Raw genomic sequence first — 14,951 nt, forward strand, 5'->3', positions numbered from 1 at the left:
ACGTTAATTTTTTTTTTCCAGGGACTCTGCTTTCAGAGAAAATTTATTGTTGGGGTGTTTGAAGTAATTTTCTAGTTAAAAAAAAAAAAAAAAAAAAAAATGCCCAATTTTAACGTGTTCAATTCCACCAGACAACTAGTAGTTAAATAAGAAATGGGTTTTATGCACCTGTACTGATGAAAAAATTTGCCGCATTTGTTTTGTCTGCTAGAATATGCTGAGAAAAATATTGCCTCTACTATTAAAATGTGTATGCCAGAATAATAATTTATTCTGGCTATTGGAATACATTTACACGCAATATGTGCACATTTAAAGTGTGTTTAAACGTGTTTATCGGCGTACAAATTTTTTTCAAGCTTTATGTGTTTTGTGTCTTATGTGTTTAAAGAATTGTTAACCGTTTACTGCTGCCCAAATCCTAAACACTTTGGTAAGATGACTTACTTTTGCTGGGACATCTATTTAGTTTATGTTGCTTTTTGCTATTTCAATTATGTAATTTCAAGTACTGCCTAATAAACGCTCTTTTCCTATTCTTTCTGTTTTAGGATAAGAAATCTGTGGAAAGCACTTGCCTATGTTTTGCTCGTCTGGTAGATAACTTCCAGCATGAAGAGGTAATGGCACCAAGGGTGTAACTATATACTTTTTTTTTTTTTTTTCCCTTCATCCGAGTAATACTACCATCTTACTTACAACCGTTAAATCTTAATGCTCCTAGTCCCGGCTATCCAATGATTTTGTTTACTTTTGCATATGTCCCTAGAGCGGTGTGACAATACAGAGAGAGTATGTGTAACATAGCTGTTTTTGTTGTTGCTACTTTATATGTTGTGCACTGCAGAATTATTTGTTATAGATTTTTTGACATGCAAAAAAAGTGAATAATTTCCAGGAAGGCTTGCTTCCTTATTCATTGATATATCAATAAAGCATTTAGAGACTCTGCTGTTGTCCTGTTATCCAGAATCTGCTCCAACAAGTGGCTTCCAGAGATCTGCTCACCAACATCCAGCAGCTTCTAGTGGTAACACCTCCGATCCTGAGCTCGGGCATGTTCATCATGGTGGTCCGAATGTTCTCTTTGATGTGTTCCAACTGCCCCACGCTGGCCGTGCAGCTTATGAAGCAGAGTAGGTTTATTTTGATCTCAATGCATTCTTGTAGTTTTATTTATTTTTATGCAATATGTGTACATGGGGTATATTTTAAAGTTCAACCGATATGGGTTTTTCTCTGGCCGATGCTGATATATAGAAAACTATGATGCTGCTTTTTTTTCCTCCCCATCATCTCATAAAATCTAACAGATAAGTAATAAGTGATACAGAAAATGTATTACCATGTATATACTCGAGTATAAGCAGAGTTTTTCAACACTTTTCTTTTTTTTTTTTTTGTGTGCTGAAAATGCCCCCCTCGGCTTATACGCGAGTCAGCTTTTTGAGCCCGATCTCCTGAACTTTGGGGACCCGTTGCCAGCCATAGGTCACCTGGACCCCAAACTTGGCACACATGTAGCCCCACTCTTCCTCTACAAGTGTGCAAAGTTTGTTGTCCGGGGGACCTACGGCCGTCGAGCACCGATTTTTTTCAAAGCTGGGCACCCCTTCCATGGACTCCCATGTTAAACTGTAATTTCTCCAGTGACTTTGGGGACCCGGTACTGGCCGATCGTAGGTCCCCTGGACCCAGCCGGGCACCCCTTCTATAGACTCCCATGTTAAACGTCAGTCTAGGCATGGACACCCTAGGCCAGGGATATGCAATTAGCGGACCTCCAGCTGTTGCAAAACTACAAGTCCTATCATGCCTCTGCCTCTGGGTGTCATGCTTGTGGCTGTCAGTCTTGCTATGCCTCATGAGACTTGTAGTTCTGCAACAACTGGAGGTCCGCTAATTGCATATCCCTGCCCTAGGCTTATACCCGGGTCAATACGTTTTCCCATTTTTTTTGGTGGTAAAATTGGGTGCCTCGGCTTATACTCGAGTATATACGGTAAATTAAAAATGTTATTAAACACAACAAGCCTTCAATCAGTGCACTTGTATGTATGAGAGAGAGAGTTCTACCTTAAATACACAAAAACAGGTAATCAAAACTTTTGGACGAAAAAAAGGCTAACTTTACCCTTTTTTTTCCCCCCCCCCCCCCACTAAAGTCTGACATAAAATATTTCAATAACCACCATTTTTTTCTCTCTAGGGTCTCTGCTAAAAAATATATATAATGTTTGAGGGTTCTAAGTGATTTTTACTTGTCATGTCAGAAAAACTTTAGTCTTTAAATGGTTAAACTGAGATCTTCTACACACAGGAGTTCATTCCACCAAGTATGATATCTCTTTGCTTCTTTTATCAGCTATGTGCTCAGACATGGCAGGCTGCCCATATAGGAGAGACTCAAGTCGCTCCGACTGGGAGACTTCAGGCAACTTGCATTGACTTCTATTACCGAAGTAATGTGCAAGGATCAGCGTAATTTGCAGCACAATCGGCCGATTAATTAAAAAAATGCCAAAGATTGGCCAATAGGGGAGGGGGCAAAAACGTTGCCAAGTAAAAAAGTGAGTCAACAACAACAACTAAAATGCTATGAGTAGCTTGAGGGGAGGGGCTGGGATCGGGAGAATAAAAGTTAAATTTCAAGGGTGAAAATTCACTTTAAGGCAGTTTTTTAAAATGCACAAATTAATGCAGCTTACAGCGGACTTCACAGTGAGAGAGGGAGAACATTACACGGAGCCAATCAGTTGTGTATAAATGCTCATGTACGTACAAGGGATCTGCTGATGGGAGGAAAGAGCAGAGTGACAGATGAGATCACAGGACTATTCTCCTTTTTGTTGTCCAGTCACATGCTGGGGGAGGGGAACTGTAAGTGTTTAAAGCGGAGTTCTAGCTGGACCCAAGTTTTTGAAAAAAAGTGTAGCTGCTGCCTTTTGGTCCCATGGTCCAGCGATGCGGCTGCCCAAAGCCTCAATTCTCTCTCCAGCCGCGGAGCCGGCAGGGCAAGTGTAGTCACCTGGCTGTGACTGCTTGCAGCTTCACAGCCGGGTGAACACTGCACATTTCGCGAGTCGCGCTGCACGTCACGTCCTTATTGGCTGAGCAGTCTTCGTGGACCTTTGACGTGTCCCAGAAGATTGCAGGGAGAGGGAAAGGAAGCCACCTGGGCGGGCGGAAGTGGGAGCTGGGTACCTGTTAAAACTGTGTCTAGTAAAAGCTCAGTAGTTGCAGGTTGTCAGCATCTTCTGAATGAACCTCTTGTTTTCTCTCTTCAGATATAGCAGAAACTCTGCACTTCCTTTTATGCGGGGCCTCAAATGGTAGTTGCCTGGAGCAAATTGACCTGGTCCCCCGCAGCCCCCAGGAGCTGTATGAACTTACCTCCCTCATATGGTAAGTTTTGCTTGTTTCATTGCCTGCTATTGAATCATTAAAGTGGAAGTAAACCCTCCTATTGTTTTCAGCCAAGGAAGCTGCCATCTTGGGCTCTGTTTAATCTGCAACTGCCACGATGCTGCACATGTGATCAGTTATGAAACCAGCCATTGGATGGTTTGACAGTTTGGTTGAGAGCACAAGCAAATGTGACATCTAGCATATCCGGCATGCCGGGAATGTTAACTGTTTTTTTTTAAACTATCAAATAGATGGGTTTACTTCCGCTTTAAGTTTATAAGATATTGCTTTTGTGTGTACTGTCAACTGTGAGGCCTTAGTAGCTGAGCCCCTGGTGTGTTTGCTGTAGTCGAGACAAAAGATTTAATAGGCAGTTCTGGTCTTGAATGACACTGTTTGAAATATTTCTTTTCAGTGAGTTGATGCCATGCTTACCGAAGGAAGGAATATTTGCAGTTGACACAATGTTAAAGAAAGGAAGTGCCCAAAATACAGATGGAGCGATTTGGCAGTGGAGGGATGACCGCGGTCTCTGGCACCCATACAGCCGAATTGATAGTCGCATCATTGAGGTAATAAGAGTTCTGTGTTTCATAGTCAGTAATGTCACTGTTTTAACCCCAGTCAACGCCCCTAAATGTCTGTCATGTCTAGTTGTGCATGAATTTGCATGACCATGTACTGTGTGTGTGTGTGTGTGTGTGTGTGTGTGTGTGTATATTAATACGTATATATGGATATAAATAAAATGTCCTTGTTGATGTACTGGGTACATTTTTGTATAGCTATTTAAACAGTGGATCAACATAAAATGTTATGCTGTAATTTGTTTGAAGGTTATGGCTGCTGCTGTTACCTTTTTTGTTTTAACCTTTTCTTTTCTTTTTAACCTTGTACTTTCTCTGAGCTCTTGCATGAATGAATGCATGTTAGAAACATATAGGACTCTGCAATAAGTTTATGAAAACTGGTGTGTGAACAGCTAAAGGAGATTTGTCACAGCATGAACTGTACTAGAAGCTGCTATTCGGACATGTTTACTAGGTCTGAATGTGACATTACATCAATGCTGAATAGGCTCAGCTTTACTGTACCAGGATTGTCATTCGTTCTGCCCAGGAGACCAAATAGATCTGTCCTCCTATCCGAGAGATAAACAAAAGTAATAGTAGGGCTGACATATATAAACCAGTAGCCTTTTCCTGTTGCCACTTTGGCCAATTTCGCATATAAATTTATTTATTTTTTTAACCATTTCCAGCTCTTTGGACACATCGATACAATGTCAGTAGCAAGTGGTTATACCAGAATTATGGCTGCAACAAGTGACAAGGGTTTTATAACTTCCGATTTAGGTTCTTTGCTTTACTGATTGTTACTGGCCTGGGAGGCAGCCGATCAAACCAATCTGTGTTTGATTGGCTGCCTTAAAGGGCGAAGAATGAATCGTGTGTCTAATAGACCCCAGATCTCACAATAAAGAGTACCTGTCACTGCTCAAGCTATCCCAAGGGATGTGTCTCTTGTGATGGCAATAAAGTAACATTTTAAAGTAATTTTATTTTTAAAGAGCTACATCTCCATGTTGTTCCCAACGAGAATGACTGAGTGCAAAAGTTCTAGGGCCTGAGGTCATGTTTAACGCTAAACTGGTATCCTGTAAAGGCTTTTTTTTTTTTTTTTGTACCATAGTTTTTTTGCAATTTCATGGGGGCGTGAAACTTAAAATCATAACATGTTTGGTATTTTACTCCACATAACAATCTCTTATTTTACCAAAAATTTGGTTGGGTGTCCTATTTTTGTGTGCACTGAAATGCATTTAGGTGTGTTTTTTTCTGAAAATTTGTGTTTGATAAACTGGCTGCTCAAATATCATGTGATGAGAGATATTTTATAATATATATATATATATATATATATATATATATATATATATATATATATATATATATATATATATATATATATATATATAATATTATAAATAAATATTTTACTTGCTGCTTAGGGCAATGATGTGATCTATAATTTTTTTTTTCCCCCCATCATTGCCCTGAGCAGCAAGTCCTTAGTAAGAAAATGTCTGCTGTGGCCTCCTTGTGACTACACCGCTTTTCATAAGCCTCAAGTAGAGTGCTTTATGTGAGAGTTTGGAAGACATTTTTAACTATTCTTGTTTAGGATGTGTGAAGGCTGTTACTGTTATGACATTGGGTGATGTATTGTCCTCTCTGGGTGCTGATGGAAACTTCTGCACATGTTTAACCCTCTTCCTCCTTTTTTTTTTTAACCCGTCACTTCACCATTCAGCTGAAAATGTATCCTAGTTTTTTCATAGTATAGAAGTATATCGGTATAAACAGCAGTCAATCTGTTTTTCACTGCCAAGTCCTTTTCCTATATTTGTTGTGAATAGGGCATAATTGTCCTTTTAAGAATACTCATCTCTGTCATCTGAAACCTATAAAAAATCTGAGCAGCCATAGCTGGACTTCCTTGGTAAAAAATCCATGGTGTTTGTTAAATGCTGGGAGCAACCTGTATTCAATTTTTGTAGATTTGTAAGTGTTAAAAATAGTCGAAAAGGGTGCATTTTCCCTTTTTAAATGGAGATCACAAACTAACTCCCTGTTAACGGTGTTTGTATCATCACCTCTTCCCTTTAGGCTAATGATGATGTTGGTAGATGGTGCAAGTTTTAACTGCAGATGTATGGGACACTAAACCTGCAAATGATTGAGAGGGCAACCAATTTTCATTTGGTGACATTGCTCTCCATTTTCCAAAACTGCTTAAATGTTGTTCACTCTGAGGGGGTCTAACAGCAGCAGAAGACTGTGGGGAGGGGGGAGGACCAGCCTAGGTGATCCAGCAGAAGTGGGAGCCATTACCTGTCCAAACTAGGGTACATGCTTCTGATATGCCGAATAAGGGGGGGTGGCTAATTAAAGCGGAACTTCCCCTTTTGGTAGGTTTTCTGCTTTAAAGCTGACGTTTAGCTAAAAAAAATGTTTTATTGTACAGGGCACAGGCTGAAAATTCATAAGCCCTGGTTTATAGGCTGGAACCTTTTTAGGTAATTTTGACTGACAGCTTTTGAAGACGCGCTACAGCTTTAGTGACATTACCTACCTGTAATGAAGTATGCCCAAGAGAACGGGAATGAGGAAAAAAAGTGAGGGGAATTCTCTTCTTGGACCGTTTTCCCTGAAACGGGTATCGCCATCGGAAGATTTCCTGTTACCTCTTGCTCTGGGGACAACTCTTGAAATGCAAAATTTCATCTCACTTTCAGGACAAATGGAGTGGTGAAATGGAAACAAGTAAAGTGCATCTTACTCCAATATTTCATATTCCTGATGTCTGTGTTGGCATGTACTTCTATGAAAAAGGGTTCCTGTTCTTTTTTTGTAATCCTTCCGCCAGTCCTCCTGCTTTCCCATTTCAAACTGACAGCCCCAATGCAGTGGCAGAACTACCAGGGTCACAGAGGTCACACTTGCAACTAGGCCCTGGAGTTCCACCAAAACAGCCATAGAACAGGAGAATTGGCCGGTAAATGTAGACTGGCGGCTGCAGCTTAGCCGAGTGTCTGTGACAGCCCAGTGAGCTACTCCCTGCACAGACTGGAGAGGAGCACAACCTCCAGCCCTTTGTGTCTGCCTGGCCTCCTGCATCTCCTATCCCCGGCATGCAGCTGTGAGTGGAGCATATGTGTGCAGTAAAAATAAAAAACAGCAGCCGGCTACATATTTCTGGCTATGTCAAAGATGCCTGAGCCACCATCTAACCACCATCGGGGTGAGTGAGCAGTGCAAAATGCTGTGATCACTGAACTGTCCCCATCGGTCTCCCTCCCCCTTCTCTGTTCTTCCAAGAGCTTCACAAACTTCACGTTCAGTTGGCACTTAGGTGGCACGTACAATAATCACTTTTTTTTCCAACTATTCGGCCCATTTCACACAGGCGGACACGATCGGACCATCCATTGTTCTCTATGAGGTGGCAGATGTCAGCTGGTATGTGTCCACTGACACCCGCCAGCATCAGATCCAGTCCACTAAAAACATCCGTTCCACATCCATCCGGCAGATCGGATTGCATGACAGTCGGATGGAAATGGACTGGTTTCAAGGTTTCTTGCGCCAGGGCCCTGAGGGTTCTAGTTACCCCTCTGCCCCAAGGCATAAAAGCACATCCATTTCAGCATGCTCCATTTGCTTGTTTGTTTTTTACCTGGGAGCTTAGTATGGGAGATCGGCTTACTTCTGTTTCTCTTCCTCCTGTTGACCTGCCCCCTGCAGTCTCAAACCCCAACCCTCTAAGTGGAAAACTAAATGGGTTGTTTTACAAGGTGAGGGTTCACATACTGTACAAGGGGGGTGCTGATAAGTATTGCGACTTACCCAGAAAAAATTGAGCATGGAAGCTGTAAATTGCAGGGTGTACTGCCCAATTACCTTTTTTGATTTTAACTTTTCTTTTTCAGGTCCAAAGTGAACATGACAGCACCTCCAGAAAAAAATTATGCTGTAAAGCAAAGGGCCATAATTAAGTTCATGTTTCTCCCAGGGAAAGTTGCGAAGCAGATCCTTGATGAAATTTCACAAACTTTGGGTGATGGTGGCCCTTCATATGCAAAATTGGGTTGTCCATTTTAGAACTGGCCATTTTGGTGTTGAAAGTGAGAAACCCAGTGGAAGACTTGTTTGTGTCTCTGCAAACGTTTTGGGATCCACTTCGCTGCAAGCTTTCTCATTTCCAAGTAGTCGTGAATAATGGCACCAACTCTCACGTGATATTCCCAGATATGTAGCAATACTTTTGTCTGATATTCGGCAGTCCTCCATGAACAGGTCATGGATGGCTTTCACATTCACAAAGACAAACAGGCCTTCCACTGGGTTTCTTGCATTCTACACTGAAATAACCAAAATTGGCAACCCAACGTTTAACTGTTGCATATGAGGAGCCACTGTCACCCAAAGTTTGTGAAATTTTATCATAGATCTGCTTCATACATTCTCTTGCACATTGAATTTTTCTGGAGGTGTTGCTATGTTCACTTTGAACCTGAAAAAGAAAAGTTAAAATCAAAGGTAGTTGATTTTTACACCACTGAATATAGACTAATTGGCCAGTACACCCTGCAATTTACAGCTTCTTCGCTCAATTTTTTCTGGGTAAGGCTCAGTACTTATCGGCACCTTCTCGTATACTGTAAAGCTTGAAAGAAGATCCAAAGACAAATTTCCTTGAGATACTTCAAATAAACCGTACTGTACTGTAATTCTGTGGAATTACATTCTTGTTTTTTTTGGCACTTAAGCTGAACTATGGAGCTATGAGCACCCAAAGGGGACAAAGCGGATCCTAACATTGTGCGTGATGAAGTTTTGTGTTTTCTATTCAAGGATTATCTCTCTGTTTTATATCTGTGTTCTCAGGCAGCCCATCAGGTTGGTGAGGATGAGATAAGTTTGTCTACACTGGGGCGTGTTTATACTATTGATTTTAATTCTATGCAGCAAATCAACGAGGATACCGGAACAGCACGCGCCATTCAGAGAAAACCTAACCCCCTAGCCAATGCAAACACTAGTAAGTATCTACCAAGTCTTTAATTTCTATTTGTTATAAAACTGTATTCTTGGAATTTTGTCAATCTGATCCTCCTATTTATATATGCTGTGTGTGTGTGTGTGTGTGTGTGTATGTGTGTATATTATATATATATATATATATATATATATATATATATATATATATATATATATATATATATATATATATATATATATATATTACACACACCTAAACCCATACTCCAAGTTCCTCTTTGTATACTTCTAATTGGTTGCCTGCTTTGCCTTGAGGCTGTACCTTTTTTAGTTCCTTGTTATTTGGTACAGCAGGCCATCCAAACATTCTCCTATGGAAAGTTTTGCAGTCAATTTTTGAAAACCCCACAATGTTTGTGTTCCCATTCACAAAGTATACCTAAACAAACTAAAAAAAAAAAAAAAAAAGATTTTTAGGGGTTTCTAAACTGAAGACTGTATGGAGGACTGCAAAGAATCAACAATTTTGCTGTGATTATGTCCCCACGCTGACTGTAGACATACTGAGCTTTTCCTCATTACCATACTGTGTTTAAGGCCTGGTTCACACTGGTACGATAATATATACGTCAAATCGGCGGCAATTGTCGGCAATGGCACCGTCCTAATCGGTGCGGCGCTGCACCGATTTCAAAAAGTAGTTCCTGTACTACTTTTTGCGTTTTCGGCCTGCAATTTACATTGACATCTGTGCAGAAACCTGCACAGATGTCTCTGAAATCGCGGCCTAAATCGGGACTGCCAGCGGGAGTGAAATTGTGCGTGTTCAGCTGAACTCGCACGGCTTCACTCCCGCAGCCCAGTGTGAACCTGGGCTAAAGCTGACAATGAGATATGCTAGCAGAGTACAAACAGTGATTTATGGCAAATGGAGCTCCCCAATCTACTCGTAGGCAATCCTTTAAATTGGATTCTTCAGTGCTGAGTTTAAACCAAAAATAAAGCATCAAAAATGGTTGGCTGCAATATTGTTATATGAATTGTTATATGTAATAAATATAATACTGTATTATAACAGGGATTTTGTTTTCTTTGTTAAACTTTAAGCTCTCATTCATCATGAGCTTTTTTTCTGCTTCAAAATCACCAGGAACATGCTTTGCATTCACACCTGAGCAATCTAAAACACGGGCCAAGTTAACAGTGCAACTCTAAGGACCTTGTTCACACATGCAGGAGCGCCTTATGGTCCATGTAGCGCATGCTCACTGGTGTGTGTTAAGTAGTAGTGTGATGTATTGTTCAGTGTTTATTTAACTTTAGGCTGCTTTCACACTGTTCTGTTGTAAAAACGCATATGCGTATTTGCCCTGCTTCCGGTGCATTTTGCTCCTGTGGAAAAAAGACGTGCGACTTAAAAGGCGAAAGTGCCTTTTTAACGCATTTTCTTTACCGCGCCTAAATGCAGCATGCATGGCTTTTAAAAACACAACTGACTGGTATGTAGAGTTCCATAGGCTTTTAAAGGTCATGCATTTTTCTTTAGGTTTTGGTAAGGCAAAAATGGAAGTAAAACTGATTAGTGTGAAAGGGACCTTATTGAAATGTCACAAAATGACACTTGAATTTTTTGCAGAGAAGTGAAATTACATGTGTTTGCTCATTGCGCTGCAAAAAAATTAGCAGACATGCTGTGTTTTTAGACAACGCAGACCCAGGACATAATTGTTTTCGAACATGCCCTTGCATTAAACCTGTGTTTATCAACACTGATCAGTGCAACTCGGCGTACTTGGTGTGATCGAGTCCAAAAGGAAGACCAAGCTGCCATCAAAGTGCAGTAAAAAAATATTTGACTATTTCATTATTCGTTTAGCCAGAACTGATATATTGGTGGTTGGTGAGTTACTGAGGTTCATTTTCTATCCTCCAAAGGTATGGTCTCCTTATCTTCACTATACACCCATACAGTAGGCGTGCAGTAATGTAAACATAATGTATGTATAGATTATGTGTTTGTATATATAGCTCTGTGTGTGTGTGTGTATATTTTGAGATATCATTTTTGCTGCAGTGGGCTTTCCTGACGGAGTAGCTTTGCTTCCAGGTGGACATTCTGAGCTAAAAAGAGATGACGCCAGAGCGCAGCTGATGAAAGAAGACCCAGAGCTGGCCAAATCTTTTATTAAGACCTTGTTTGGAGTGCTTTATGAAGTGTACAGCTCCTCTGCGGGGCCTGCTGTCAGACACAAGTGCCTTAGAGCAATCCTTAGGATCATTTATTTTGCTGATGCTGAACTCCTAAAAGATGTTTTAAAGAACCATGCTGTGTCCAGGTAGGAAGAAACCTTTCCAGAGATGTTCTTTTTTTAGTGGTAGTCAATTAATGATCATTTCTGTTTCTTTTAGCACTGATGGCGTGTTTGTTTTTCAATAAACAATTGGCTCTTAAGAGCTCATTCACATGGGCATCTAAAATGTATGGCCTCTTTGTTTCCAATAGTGCTACATGCAGAAGTAAAGGATCAAAGGGGCCGCACACAGCTGTGTCTACAAAGTAGGGCACAGCTTTTTCTAGTACATATATGCAGGATTTATGCATGTATGTGTAGAAATACATGCAAACTTATGTATGCATACAAGTGTAAAGTCATTTGATTTGTACGTGACTAAATGCATGTAGCTGCAAGCACTTTAGGTATGTATTTTATGCAGGATCTACGATCTCTGGCAGCAAGAAACTGCAGAAAATACTCGCATGCCAGTGTGAATGAAGCCTAAAAAAATTGTAACTCTGTGCCGCCTACCACTTTTCACATCAGTTCGCTGTCTTTTAAAAATGTGGATTGCTATTGATGTTTCACAGCCTTTGCCATATAGATCGTTTCCATTTTTTTTTTTTTTTTTTTTTTAAGGGTCACTAAAGGAAAAAAAAATTGCAGTAAAGGAAGCTATTTGGCTAAAAAAATTTTTTCCTTTAGTGATCCTTTAATTATAAGGCTGCTTTTACACTGGCGCGTCAGCGGTTAAGCGCCGATTTACCATCAGTTTTGTGGGGGTATTTCGCCTGTAGTGGGGAGCTTTAAACTCCCGCTAGCATTCGAAAAGGGTTTAAAAACCACCTGCAAAGTGACGATTTGCCGGCGGTTTCGGCCGCGCTGCCCATCCATTTTAATGGGCAGGAGCAGTGTACACACCACTCCTTCACTGCTCCAAATTTGCTGCTTGCAGGAGTTTTTTTTAATGTCATGCCAGCACATTGCCCGTGCAGGGGAGCAGTTTTTCAGGCGCTTTGCAGGTGCCCTTTTTAGCCCAAAAAGCGCTTGAAAAACGCCCAGATGTGAAAGGGGGTCTAATTGTTTTTAACATTACAATTGTGCTGGGTTGATTACCCACCTGGATATTCCTTTGAGAAATGTAGTACACCTAAAGGGTGAGCTCTAATATTGATCTTTGATGTCAAATATCTGTGTTGGCTGTAGGAACCAGCCCTATTTGTAGTGCAGAATATTACAATCCCTGGTTATATCTTTATTTCCACTCCCCCCCCCCCCCCCTATTTAAAACGTATTTTCAACCTAGAGATGTGCTGCTTTCAGAGCCGATCAGTATGAGAATGAGCCCTATTTAGATTTGTTCTGGTTGTGTTTAACAATTTATTTTTTATTTTTTCCTTTTCAGTCATATTGCTTCTATGTTGTCAAGCCAAGACCTCAAAATTGTGGTTGGAGCTCTTCAGATGGCAGAGATATTAATGCAGAAATTGCCAGACATATTCAGTGTGTTTTTCAGGAGAGAAGGTATGAATAATTATATCTGATCCGTGTGTGTGGTGGTGTTTTTCTTTTTTTAAATTATAATCCTTTAACTGTAGGTCTCCTGTATTGCATATTTTTGTACTGAACACTGTCTCTCTCCCAGGTGTGATGCACCAAGTGAAGAATTTGGCTGAATCTGAGACGCTGTTAACAAGCCCTCCAAAGGTCTGCACCAATGGCTCTGGCTCTCTAGCCAGTGCCGCAACCATCAATACTGGAACTAGCAGTGCAGCTGGGAATGCAGCTGCTGACCTTGGTTCACCCAGCCTCCAGCACCGAGATGACTCGCTAGACCTCAGCCCACAAGGGTAAGAGAAGCTTGTCAATCATCTTTCCAACTAGCAAATTCAGATTATGAAATTGTTGTATTTGTACTCATTCGATATGCAAGAAACCGTTCTACATTGGCATTTTCCCACCATCTAGGCAAGGGATTGAGAAATAACATGTTGAGAGAAACGCTGGTTTTCCTTTTTTTTTTTTTTTTTTTTTTTCTTTCCTTTTTATATTAAATACTTCTTTTGCCCCATAGGCGACTTAGTGACGTCTTAAAAAGAAAAAGACTGCCTAAACGTGGGCCAAGGAGGCCCAAGTACTCCCCTCCTCGAGATGAAGATAAAGCTGACAATCAAGGTACATGCTTATTTGTTTTTATTACTGTCCTGGTTTTAAGATGTCCTATATTTTTTTTTGTTTTCTTTTAACAGATATTGTATAACATTGATTCTTTATTTTTTTCTACATTTGGGGTCCATGCACACTGGATTTAAAAAAACTCTGCTTCTACGGGAGTTTTGTCATTTGCCTGAAGAAGCAGTTATATTTTATCTTGTGTCCATGCACATGATTTAGAGGCAAAATAAATAAACCCTTCTGGTTTGCATTTTTCAGAGGTTTTCTGGCAGAAAAAAAAAAAAAAAACGCTAAACGCCTATACACATGAGCCTTTTTTTTGCTAAGGGAACGGACGTTTTTTTTAAGCCCAGTGTGCATGGACCTTTTTTAAGGTGGTGTTTTGTTTTGGGTACTTGTATAAAAAAAGAAAATGCAGAACTGCATTTTATATCTGCCTGGAGTTCAGATTTAAGTTAGCAGTTTTAACAGACCAGCTTGAGCTAAATAAATGCAATATTTTTCAAGGAGGGCAATAATATTTTATCTTAACTGTACATCATGCAAGCTACCTTCAGGTGATTGCAAAAACTGTCTTTAGATGATGAACTTCTGCAGAAGTAATTCTTTTTCTGTTACAATTTTTTTTATTAGAAGTTTTTAAGAAATCAGAACTACAATAATCCCATGCAGGGGATATAAACAATAAACATGGCACAGCTAAAAAGTGCACATTAAAAACATATTCGATAGTGGGAATTATCAGGCATTAATAGCCCTCCGGCCCAGGCCGGGGGTCAGCATAGAGAACCTGAGCGTTATTGTTCAGAGGGTAAGGCGTGGAGTAATCCACTAAATTGTGGGAAATAAAACTAAAATCGGGAACACAGAAATAAAATAAAACTGGAATAACACAAGGGAAAAACGAATAGGAAGCGTGAGAGAGAGGAAGAAAATAAGGGGGAGAGAGAAGTTATTCTTTTTATACCATTCAGCAGAACAATGCCGACACTTCTAGCAAGATCTGACTGCCTATTGCCCTAGCAGTTTTCACATTGGCAGCCCTCGATGTGTACATTGTAGACTGCAACCAGACCCCACATTGTGAGGTTGTCCTGTAATGTTGCTTTGAGCACTGGATCCTGTGTTAAAGGCTCACTTTGGCATGAAGTGAAATGTGTGTAATTTAGCGTCAGGATGCTGTGCATTTCCAGAGCTGTAGTCCATCTCTATGGTTCCCAGACCCTGAGACCCATTTGGGGGTATGCCCATTGTGATGAGTAAAGCCTGAACCTCTAATGGGCCCAGTGTAATGGATAAGGTAAGACAGGCTTTCCCTTTCAGCCTTCTGGCTTGCCTAATTCCCACCCACCTTTTCAGCTGAAAATGCACAAAGCACGTTGCTGCCATCATCTACAGAGACACAGCTACAGGTTCAGTGCCCTGGTTATAGCAGTTCCTGTATTGGGACATGCCAATCCCCATCCAGTCTTAACTGCACTCTGTGAATACTCCACTGGAGATCTCCTAAATTGGCAGATCAGATGCA

General features: G+C 40.6%; 1 protein-coding gene across 11 annotated transcripts in view; it reads left to right on the plus strand.

Moving 5' to 3' along the window:
- The window catches only part of TRIP12 (thyroid hormone receptor interactor 12), a 146,284-nt gene that overhangs the window by 72,850 nt on the left and 58,483 nt on the right, over window positions 1–14,951 (plus strand). For 4 of the 11 annotated variants that reach the window (XM_040348815.1, XM_040348817.1, XM_040348821.1 and 1 more), the window contains 9 exons: window positions 552–620; window positions 971–1,136; window positions 3,288–3,405; window positions 3,824–3,980; window positions 8,859–9,012; window positions 11,047–11,308; window positions 12,654–12,772; window positions 12,894–13,098; window positions 13,323–13,423. In XM_040348815.1, the coding sequence (XP_040204749.1) occupies window positions 552–620; window positions 971–1,136; window positions 3,288–3,405; window positions 3,824–3,980; window positions 8,859–9,012; window positions 11,047–11,308; window positions 12,654–12,772; window positions 12,894–13,098; window positions 13,323–13,423 (1,351 nt within the window). The remainder of the gene's footprint in view (window positions 1–551; window positions 621–970; window positions 1,137–3,287; window positions 3,406–3,823; window positions 3,981–8,858; window positions 9,013–11,046; window positions 11,309–12,653; window positions 12,773–12,893; window positions 13,099–13,322; window positions 13,424–14,951) is intronic. The other 7 variants (XM_040348816.1, XM_040348818.1, XM_040348824.1 and 4 more) reach the window with 3 other exon arrangements.

Source organism: Rana temporaria, chromosome 4 (genome assembly GCF_905171775.1).
Source record: "Rana temporaria chromosome 4, aRanTem1.1, whole genome shotgun sequence".
NCBI classification, from domain to species: Eukaryota; Metazoa; Chordata; class Amphibia; order Anura; family Ranidae; genus Rana; species Rana temporaria.